Raw genomic sequence first — 11,408 nt, forward strand, 5'->3', positions numbered from 1 at the left:
TACATGGACACAGACAGCTTTGTTTACCACATTCGAACAGAAGACTTTTATTGCGACATTGCACAAGACGTTAAGAAACGTTTCGATAAAAGCGCCTACAGTGCGGAAGACAGAAAGGCCCCTTCCTATGGCCTGATGAAGGAAGAACTATCAAGGAAAATCATGACGGAGTTCATAACGTTGAGAGCAAAATTATACGCCTACGAGAGTCTAACAAAAGAGGGTGGTGATTGCAAAGCGAAAGGGGTTAAGAAATGTGTTGCCAAGAAGTCTATCCCTTTCGACGACTATAGACAATGCCTGGTGGAAGGCGTCGATATATACAAAAGTCAGGTGCTAATTCAGAACAAGAACCATTAAATATATACCAAAGAGGTGCGCAAGTTAGCACTTAACAGGGCAGATGATAAAAGACTCGTGCAACAGGACCAAATTACAACGCTAGCCCGTGGATATTACCAACGGGCTGATGCCCGGGAATAAAGAATGGAAGTGTGTTTGTATATTGCTGTAATACTACCTTATTCCCTGGTTGCAATTTGTTTTTTTCGATACTGCCGTACAATAAAGAGAATGTCAGAGCTTGCACAAGTACTTGTCTCCGCATAATCTTTTGAACATGTAGAAAAACCTATGGATAAGCGCCAAGCTTTGAAATAAGGCCTGCGTAAGGGCAAACACCTTTTACTAAAGAAATGTACAAAAGGTTTTGTTGATAAGGTTCCCGATGAGGCCATCGAAAAGGTACACGCCGAGTACGTTCAACGTGAATTACAGGTAAAGGGGGAGAAGACTGCGAAGGCGTTGACTACTCATGTTATCAACCTGTATGCAAATTTGATTGCAAATTTCGTGGACATTGACTCTGTCCAGGGCCTGCGGCAAGATATCAAGGAAGACCCCATTATCAGAGATGCTATGGCAGACTTTGGTATTCTCGTGTACTGCACAATTGGAAGGTGTTTAGCGCCTATCTTGGTTGTGGGCCATACAGCGACACAAAACGCTACAGGCCCTGGAATCGAGGTTGGATAATGGGTCCCGGGTCTCGGGTATTGGTGTCAGGGTATCAGGTGTTGGGTCTCGGGTATCATCTAGGATATCGGGTCTCACTTTTCTTATATCTAAAATTTTAAATTGCTGCAAAAGAAAAAAATCTTTACTCTCGGTGCTTCTGTTATACACAATTTTTCAGAGAATTACCGTAAGGTGTCTATTAAAAAGATGGAAATATTTTTTAAAATATATAAAATGAATGGCAGAGCGATTGCGAATGCGTTTTTAAAAAAAAACAGTTTGTAGCTTCATATTATCGGAAGGGGCAGACGTGGATTCATAACATTTTTATACTTAATCCAGTTCACTTAGCTTTCTTCGAGCGAGGATATTAAAATAAAAGATCTCTCATATCTTACTCCTTCGATTTCCAATTAGTATGACGAACTACTCAGCCGGTATTGTGTATATTCTTATTTTTGAATCACGAGTTTTCTCAACCTCGTTCACGGGCCGATTTTAGAAGAAGATTTACTTTTATTTATACTGTCAACAATCTCTTATTGCCACAATGTAAATAAAGTGTTATTTGAACTAATTGCTATGTTTATTTAGAACGTACGATAAAGTTTAATCCATCCAGAAATAAAAAAAGGTTTTATAGACAGATTTTATTTATGGTTTACATTGTGTTTGATATTTTTTAAAATGGAAATGAAAAGTAAAACCAATCGACAAACACGCTGGGTAAGCGTCGATACGATGTTGTCCATAGTCGGAGAATTCGGTCCATTCCAATGGCTTCTTGATGGGCTATTTTGTTTTTTGATTGTTCCACGTACGTTTCAAATTCTGATCATGTATTTTGCTGCTATGAATCCAACTTGGAAATGTGTTGACAACAGCTCCATTTGTTTACTGAACGGAACTTTTTCCAATGACGATGATACACGATGTAGCATGCCAAGAAGCGAATGGGAATTTACTGAACCGAAGGAATTTTCCATTGTAACCCAGTTTGACATATACTGTGATAGCGAATGGCAAATTTACATGACAACGTCTATCTTATTTATTGGATGGGCGATCGGGGCGATTGTAATAGGTTGGGTGGCAGATAATTATGGACGAAAGAAAATTCTTTACCCTTGCTTAATGACTACGCTCTTAGTGGGACTCCTGTCTGCGTTTATGCCCGAAATTTACTCGTTTGTTGTATGTAGATTCGTCATTGGATTCTTTGCGCCCGGTGCTGGTGTCCAGATGTTTATCTTAATATCAGAATTTGTTGGATATAAGTACCGACCAATGGCGGGAATACTAATTTGGTTTTTTTTTACCATCAGCCTTTGTGTGCTTGGATTAAAAGCTTATTTCATACGACAGTGGAAACTGCTAATGATCGTGTGTACAGCTCCATATCTTTTCATTATAGTAACTTACAAATTTGTACCCGAATCTGTTAGATGGCTTCATATTCAAGGAAAATTAGATGAAGCAATGGGCATTTTTAAAAGAATTTCTGCATGGAACAAAAAAGAACTTCCCGAAGATGTTTCACTAGCTCTGCCTCCAACGATATCAGTGGAACATAAGTCAAGTCCCCTGGATTTATTTCGAACTCGTCGCTTAGTTATTTTAAACAGTATTCAGGGATTTGCTTGGATGGTCAACGCTATAGTGTATTATGGGATATCTCTTGCAGCTAACGATCTCAGTGGATCTTTGTATCGTGATTACGTTCTTATAAGTGCAGTAGAATTTCCAGCAGCCGTGACTGCGATTTATTTATGCGACAGAATAGGTAGAAAAAAAACAGTAATGTGGTTTATGGTGTGCGGAAGTGTTGCATGCGTGGTGGTTGCTGCTATTCCTGATGAAGGGGATGGACGTGTTGCCCGTATCATTTTAGGAATGCTTGGGAAATTCTGCATTACTTTAAGTTATGACTCCATCTACACTTGGTCTGTTGAGTTATTTCCTACCAGCAACCGTGCTGAAGGCATGGGATATTTACAAATTACTAGTAGAGTAGGAGCAGCCAGTTCACCCTGGGTGGCGAAAGGATTGAGAACATTACATAAAACTATGCCTTTCGTAGTGATGGGTTCACTAGCTCTTGTTGCAGCAGGGCTCTTATCGTTCTTGCCAGAGACTAAAGGGCGAGAAACTACAAGTGTGGATGTTTCAAATGAGGATGTATTACTGGAGGATGTGTCAACAAAATCTAAAACTTAGTTTTTGTTTTGTTTATATACATTTTTTATAATATAGCAAGGATACTTTTTGAGTTTTCATTCAGAGGCACCTTCCCAAGCTTCTCTATAATAATACGCCAGTTCTGTCTGTCTGTCTGTCTGTCTGTCTGTCTGTCTGTCTGTCTGTCTGTCTGTCTGTCTGTCTGTCTGTCTGTCTGTCTGTCTGTCTGTCTGTCTGTCTGTCTGTCTGTCTGTCTGTCTGTCTGTCTGTCTGTCTGTCTGTCTGTCTGTCTGTCTGTCTGTCTGTCTGTCTGTCTGTCTGTCTGTCTGTCTGTCTGTCTGTCTGTCTGTCTGTCTGTCTGTCTGTCTGTCTGTCTGTCTGTCTGTCTGTCTGTCTGTCTGTCTGTCTGTCTGTCTGTCTGTCTGTCTGTCTGTCTGTCTGTCTGTCTGTCTGTCTGTCTGTCTGTCTGTCTGTCTGTCTGTCTGTCTGTCTGTCTGTCTGTCTGTCTGTCTGTCTGTCTGTCTGTCTGTCTGTCTGTCTGTCTGTCTGTCTGTCTGTCTGTCTGTCTGTCTGTCTGTCTGTCTGTCTGTCTGTCTGTCTGTCTGTCTGTCTGTCTGTCTGTCTGTCTGTCTGTCTGTCTGTCTGTCTGTCTGTCTGTCTGTCTGTCTGTCTGTCTGTCTGTCTGTCTGTCTGTCTGTCTGTCTGTCTGTCTGTCTGTCTGTCTGTCTGTCTGTCTGTCTGTCTGTCTGTCTGTCTGTCTGTCTGTCTGTCTGTCTGTCTGTCTGTCTGTCTGTCTGTCTGTCTGTCTGTCTGTCTGTCTGTCTGTCTGTCTGTCTGTCTGTCTGTCTGTCTGTCTGTCTGTCTGTCTGTCTGTCTGTCTGTCTGTCTGTCTGTCTGTCTGTCTGTCTGTCTGTCTGTGACTTTTGCAAAGTGGATTATATTCTTTACAAATTTCTTTAACAAATTCTATAAAACATCGCCTATAAAATTGTTCTGTAATTTACCAAACTTTAACGTTAAAATAGTATTGACGTCAAAGGAAAGTTAATTAAGATTAGTGAAGCCATTACAGTGCACTTAAAACTTTGAGGCCAAATAACTTGGAAACGAGGTGGTGACGTCAATGATTTTTCACCGCGTGGGTAACTAGGGACTACCTGGGACCAATTTGGGTAAGTTTCCCAAACCTAGGTCCCCAAATCCGTTTCGAAATGGACGGGTTGATGACGTCATCAAAAAACCTTTAAACTCTAATATCTTTGCAACCGTTTGTCAAAAGTGCATGATCCAATACATTTTTGGGTTTTGACAGGGCAATGCTGACGTCAGCAAAAGTTTTAAACCCCTATAATTTATTAACCGCTTATTAAAACCACACAATCGTACACATTTTCTTGATCAGCAGTTTAAGCCCTATACAATGGAAACAACGTAAAAACAAGGTTCTAATTTTTTTGTGGATGTGTTGCTGACGTCATCAAAATTTAAATGACGCTTCTTTTTCATTTTTATCCTGCCTCAGTGGATTTTTCCACGGGCTTTATCGACTAGTTTTAGAATAATCGTGTAAACTTTTTATCACAGAAGAGGTTAAATCATAATAACAAATCCAGTCTTATAATAATGACAGCACTTTTATTGGGAAGGAAGTGTGGCTACATTAACAAGAATTAAATAATGGAGTCACGCAACGCGTATGTTGCAGGTGTTTTGCAAAGTGTTTTTCGCATATAAATATTAAAAAAAATCTACGCTATTTTATTTGCGATTTTTGGTACAAAAGTACATATGTTGTATTTGATTTAGAAAAAACAACGAAATAATAATTACAAAAATAATTTAGGTTTTTTTATGTTTAATTTTGTTTTTGGATAGCCTGGCAAAAAAATGCTGGTAAAAAGTGACGAATTATTTCACAGGTAAATTTTTTTTGATGACGATTTTTTTTCCCGATAAAGTAAATAACAAAATGAGCACTATTTTAAAGTAGTGTTTTTCACCCAAAAAAAAGGGTAAGAAAAAAAGAATAGCAATCCTCCCGTCAGATTTCCTCGAACAAAGCTGTGATGCTAATGGCGGAAATCTTCAAGCCCATGACCTTGCTATTTCACACTTTCTGCTACTTACTGTTCTCCTGTGAAAAGCAACATATAAAATTTCTGTTTGTATAATTTTTGCAATAATAATATCTAATCTTGGATAAATACAGTTTGGTTTTCTTTGACTCGTAAAGTTGTCTTCTTTTGTATTAAAAATTAGGAAAAATGATCTGCCCTATCATGTTCAACAATGTAAAAGAATTCGCAAGGCTTAAGAGTTGCAAGTATATTAACTTCGTTAGATAGAGCTGTTTATATTATATAGTAGTTTTTTCATTATATTCTTCACATAATTCTTAGGGATTTTAAGATTAAAGAGGCTGTTCATATGGAAGTGAGCTGGCCCGGTTGACCAGGATGCCTCACTTAGGTGAGATCTTGCCATGTTTTAAAAAACCTTAAATAAATACTTGTGTTCATATGAGAAGCGAGCCAGCCGGGGTCTCGGTTGTTTCAACCGAGATATCGGCATGGCGGCATGGAATTTTTCCATATGAACACACCAACCTGGCTAACCGAGCTGACACATTTCCAAATATGGAAATGTTAAAAAAACCAAAGGTTTAACTTTTTTGTCAATTTTTATAACTTTATATAATTATTGGTGAAAATAATATTATAATATATGATGTGAACAATAAATATATAAAAACAATTCAAAAGAATAACATTGTCATCATATTTTATTGTTGTGTATTTATCGTTGTTTTCACAAAATAAACATTCTCATGGATTACAATTTTTTGAAGAATCCCTGTAATTTAAATTTCCTCGATATAAAACTTATAAACAAAGTCTCATGACTTTCTTAAGCCCAACTAACCGGGTCAGTTCGCCTCATATAAACCTAAAAAAATTGGCCCACTTTATATATAGTGTAAAAATTCGACACTTGGTGACATAATTCAACTTAATTAGCTGTTGAACACACAGCTTCTAGTTTCGGCTAAAAGCTCGCACAGAATTCTGACCTTTTGGGTTTTAATTAAAGATATGCTTGTCTAGGACGCGGTTAGTAAAATTGACGGCTAATCTGCCATTTTAAAAGTTTTGTATTTAAATTTTGGAAAACATCTCTTTTTGACCTTTTCAACTTTTTGGTTTTTCTTTTATAATTTTTTATGCAAATAAAAATACTACCCATTTTTTTAGACAAATCATTCTTATTATGTTGCCTATAACTGACGTAAAGCAGACTAACTAACGTAGTCAGTGTGAGTACATAGCCATAGACAGAGAGACAGACAGCTAGCTAGCTTTTTTGTGCTTTTCTCCCAAGTTTTCCATTTAGTATGGTTTAAGTGCATTTTATGTTAACCATATTTTTTACTTCGTTTTGTGTTAACAATAAGAAGCAGAAGAACAATAAGAGAATAGTAAGGAAGCATAGATTTCATAATAATAAACTGCCACAATTTTTTGTCTCAAATGCTTTATTGTAGAATTAAAGACCTTTTGATAACCTGTTAAAAACATATTACTTGACATTTCCTGCAAATTTTAGCTACGATAACAAAATAATAACCTATGGTTGAAAATTAAACTGTGGAAAGTGAAGCGTTGGATTCAGCGCCCTTGCTATGTGCTGGTGAAATGAATTATTTTTACTAGCAACAACAATTGGAAGAACGGGACAACTTTATTTGTGACACCTATCTTAAATAAAAAGCCTATACTTGGGTTTTGTTAGCCGTCAACCAAGCACTGGCATGTTTGACATTAGGCACCAACCCTCAGCTAGAGAAATAATAATACGCATGATGTTGTCTCGTTTAAGTTGGATACAGGAAGTTATTGTCAATTTCGAAATTACAAGCAGATGTGAAGTGAAATGAGCTCTTTTTAAATCAACGATTTTAGCTTAAAAGAATGGTTCCCGTAAATCTAGGAAACCTAAAGGTGAATGTAGACATTGAAGGTAGCCGTGGATTAAGTCCACTTTCTGCGGTTTTTTCGACATGACCTTTTTTACCACAGGAAAGCCTGAAATGCTCAGTTTTTTAAAATTTGTAATGCGCAGATGCTCGTAAATACTGGACCCAGACGCTTAACGTTCAATGTAAACAAAGTAAGTAACCTCAAATTAGACTTTCTTTCTTTCTTTCTTTCTTTCTTTCTTTCTTTCTTTCTTTCTTTCTTTCTTTCTTTCTTTCTTTCTTTCTTTCTTTCTTTCTTTCTTTCTTTCTTTCTTTCTTTCTTTCTTTCTTTCTTTCTTTCTTTCTTTCTTTCTTTCTTTCTTTCTTATCAGACGCCGAGTTCTGGCAATATAATCACCGTAAACCAAATATGTGCAGACTCCCGTTAAATCTGACCAGGTCGCTTAAAGTCTAATGTAAACAAAGAAAAAACCCGCTGATGAAACTCCCGTTCGTGCGTCATTCAGTTTTCACCGCTGGAAAGCATGTAACTTTAAGTTTCCAAAAATGGCATCATATATATTTTAGATATACAGATAATAGTTACAAGTATATTTTTAATCAACTCACGTACCTTTATACCATTCACATGATCTACCATCACCACGGAAACTTGGCTTGCACGTGCATATATAAGAACCAATCGTATTTTCACATACGGCATTTGTATGACATTAATGTCAAAGAATGCATTTGTTACGATCTAAAATAAAATAACAAAACTTAGTGAAGACAGTCATGGTGTATATTTGACAATATATAGTAATTTTTTCTAACCTTTCGTAAAATATTTTGCAACGAAACCAGTGTATTCCGTGTCTATATCAGAGACAAAACTGAGTGTTAGCGGCCCGGTAAATGTGATCGAGGGTGGTGATTTCAGTTCACAGTACCTTTTGCCTAGCATTGGTGAAGCGATGTTAAGACCTTGATGAAGTGTCACATAATCATAAGTACAGTTAAGTTGGTATTCAATGTCAAATTTTGGAAACTGCAACGTGACATCCATACCATAACAAAATCAATCACCCAAGAACAAGTAATAGCTCGTGGATACAAATCCGGATAATTTGGTGATTGAATTACATCACTTCGTTTGGTCATTTTAGTGTTGCACACACCTAAAACGATTTAGAATTTTGATAAAAAGGTTGCTGGTTTTGACTTTTATCACATCTTTTATCACATCTTTATCACATCATCCTTAGCGGCGGAGTGAACGCTCAAGCCATGTGAGGGAAATTGGGGAGAAGGCACTGTGTGGGCCGTTGGATATTGCAGGGAATTGCCTGGTAGAGCGCAGATCTTAATTGGGTCTGCGTAACTCAAAATAAGCATTAAGTGCTCTAAGACTCCCCCATCTAAGCCAAGGCCCCTGCAGAAAATAATAGACATAAGGCTAGCCATGTAAAAATATACACATCATCTACAAACACAACCTCGTTTCCAGGGTTTTTGCTTGATGCTAGAACCGCTATGGTTTTGCCTCAGTGTCAAAAAAGAAAAAGCCTTGGAAACGAGGTTGATCACAAACACTACTTACCTCTAACAAGAAGCCACGATGTTTTTTCTCTACAGTTTTCATATGAATCAGTACGTTATTCTGTGTCGTTAACAAGTTAGTTCTTTTTCTCCAGCCACATAATTTTTGAAGGAGTCGACTCGAAGTTGTGTTACCATCATATATTTCAGTAAAATCCGTTGCATCGCTACAATTGGTTTCGTATTTCTAAATACCACAATGGATAACATAATGCTGTGAAAAAAGTTAAAAATATCGAAAATAATTTATAAACAAAAATCTTACATTTTTATCAGCGTAACTGCTCATCTATAAATAAAAATGAGGTAATTTAAAAAATCAGCAAATAATTATTTATGCGTAGACATACCAGAGGTGTGAATTAGAATGTTGGTGATAAATAAAAATGTTTTCAGAAGCACTTACTGCAAAATCTGCAAACGTAAGTTCAATGACATTTCCCAGTGCGACTTTAATATGCCATTTACAATTTAAGCCCGATTTATAAGTGGGATTATTGGGTGATTTGATTTGACCATTCCACTCTGTTGTCTCGAAAAAACAATCATCATCTGCTAAAAGTCAAGGTGTTATATGCTCACAATATGAGTATTACGTTTAAACAGAGACGGAGTGTCTATAGCGAGTTGCGTTTGTGTTCAACTAGTTTGAGTTCCCACTCTGGTGCACTTTGAACGTGTTGTTTTCGATCCAATTGAGAACAATTACTGACCGCAAGCAAGCAAATGATGTCAAATCTTGAGCACTAATAAATCTAAGTTTTAGGTTGATTGGGTGAGAACTCTATCTGGTTAGGAAGTATACGACACAAGAAAATGAGAGTTGATTTCCTTTGTTATTCTTGTTCATGTTGACATATTGTGTATAATACCTGTATAATACTTCTACAACAAAAATACTTTATACAACATTGTATATTTTATTGGCTCTAAATGAAGTTATCAAACCAAATAAAACACAGCTTAGGTTATAATAAATTAATCAACCTGCTGAAGGAAGGCGCAGAAGAGATAGGTAGAAAGGTTGCATCAAAATAATGTTTTATGTTCAAAGAAAACGATGTTTAAAACTCTTGCAGGTAATAATAGCACGTAATTATCAACTTTATCGTCCTCACTTGTGATCCTTCTTTAACATGCTGGCAATTTTTTTCAAACACGAGTTTATATCTGAAAGATTTGAAAGGAATATTTTTTGTAGTTTGTTTAAACTTAATAAATATTAAAAGGAAATTTAATTTTATCGTCGAGTAAATAATTTTTTATAGAATTATTAAAAATGAAGTCGAAATTAAGGATTCAATGAAAAGATCCGTTTTTCATTTCGGTTCCTTTCCATCTATTTTACGCAAGAAGTCATAACAACTGATAAATACTGCTTAAAAAACATGTAGGCCGCCATCTTGTCATTGGAATGTTTATAAATATATGGTGAACATTTTATCTCTGTCTGTATGTTAATATTACGCGGATTTTGTCTGTCTGTTTAAGTGGTCGGACCGCAGCTATATTTCGGATATAATACTACTTGTATTCTGTTTGTTTAAATGGTTGCGCGAAGTTTTATACCGGACCTCTCGTAGAGTAATTAGGGAATTAGATAAGGGTCTGAAGGACGTGAAATGTAATTTGGATTTTATAAACCAAATGAAATAGTGATATAATACCTTTTGTTCCTAACTCTCGTCGCATATTAAGAGAGCCCGTCGGTTTGAACAGAAACGATAATAAATATTCTTGATTGATAAAGTAACTCACTAAAACTCGAACACGCATATAGAGGATTAAAAGATTTTTTCTGCTCGAGATTTTGCAGTATCAGCTGAAGCAACGGACGCCATGATTGTGAAGTTTCAAGACTTAAACTATTGGCTCGATAAACGAAGGGTGAAGCAATACCCCATTTCCCATATCCATTCGCCGTAAATTAAAACGAGGTCATACTTTTAAAACGAGGCAAGTGTTAAGCATTTTATTTGGAATGCATGGATATATAAGAAGATAGGTTGTTAGTAATATTTAAACGTCATTATTGTAATCAGTTTTTTTTTCAATAAGATGGATTGACAAAAAAAGATATTACACGTATTGTTGAATCTTGTAGTAGTAATATTAAAGGAGGCTCAGTGACAGAAAAAGGCAAATTTTTGTTTTAAAAAAGTCATGCATGGCTAGCTAGTAAAGAACTATTACTTGTGTTAGTTAAGATCCTTTATTATTAAATGTGTGAGGAAGGAGTAATAAAGATAACCTATAATCTAATACAGCTTCTGAGAGCTGAAGATTGGTAAATATCGGTTCAAAATTGTCAGTAACTAACTGGCTACACAAATGCTTAGTAAAGTCATTATTTTTAGGAGTTGTACATATATATAGCGAGCTATGCATACTGCTATATAGCTAGACATGCAATGTTTTTAAGGTAGAACGCTTGATACTACTTTGACAAAAATGCAGAAAATCTAACATCACATTTTAATGGAAGTTTTTTGTTTTATATTTATGTAGGAAGAAAAAAAGGTTTGCTTAACCTTGTTTTAAATACGTACTTGAACCACAATTTTGTGTCATTTAAAACTGATGACAAATTAGTAAAAAAACAGCACTTAAAATTATGACTGAAAAATTTGATTACGAGCCTTATTTATTTATGACA

The 11,408-nt window shown here is 36.1% G+C and overlaps 2 protein-coding genes and 1 pseudogene across 3 annotated transcripts; 2 read left to right on the plus strand and 1 right to left on the minus strand.

The window, feature by feature from the left end:
• Nucleotides 1–486: 486 nt before the first annotated feature.
• LOC130653891 (uncharacterized) lies at nucleotides 487–1,436 on the plus strand (annotated as a pseudogene).
• Nucleotides 1,437–1,560: 124 nt separating this feature from the next.
• LOC130654703 (uncharacterized) lies at nucleotides 1,561–3,278 on the plus strand. The gene has a single exon (XM_057457320.1). It carries the CDS (start codon nucleotides 1,705–1,707, stop codon nucleotides 3,232–3,234), a length of 1,530 nt encoding a protein of 509 aa, XP_057313303.1. The 5' UTR covers nucleotides 1,561–1,704; the 3' UTR covers nucleotides 3,235–3,278.
• A 4,447-nt stretch (nucleotides 3,279–7,725) lies between these two features.
• On the minus strand, nucleotides 7,726–9,955 carry LOC130655286 (cubilin-like). 2 transcript variants are annotated; one of them, XR_008984619.1, is made up of 3 exons: nucleotides 9,159–9,955; nucleotides 9,018–9,041; nucleotides 7,726–8,939 (listed from the first exon to the last, which is right to left on the minus strand). XR_008984619.1 is itself a non-coding variant. In XM_057458021.1 (2 exons), exons 1-2 carry the CDS (start codon nucleotides 9,039–9,041, stop codon nucleotides 8,685–8,687), a joined length of 279 nt encoding a protein of 92 aa, XP_057314004.1. In that variant the 5' UTR covers nucleotides 9,042–9,055; the 3' UTR covers nucleotides 7,726–8,684. The 2 variants fall into 2 exon arrangements, 1 of the variants encoding a protein (XP_057314004.1); XM_057458021.1 differs by lacking the exon at nucleotides 9,159–9,955 and having other exon boundaries at nucleotides 9,018–9,055.
• Nucleotides 9,956–11,408: the final 1,453 nt, after the last annotated feature.

This window comes from Hydractinia symbiolongicarpus, chromosome 8, assembly GCF_029227915.1.
Source record: "Hydractinia symbiolongicarpus strain clone_291-10 chromosome 8, HSymV2.1, whole genome shotgun sequence".
Taxonomy (NCBI): Eukaryota; Metazoa; Cnidaria; class Hydrozoa; order Anthoathecata; family Hydractiniidae; genus Hydractinia; species Hydractinia symbiolongicarpus.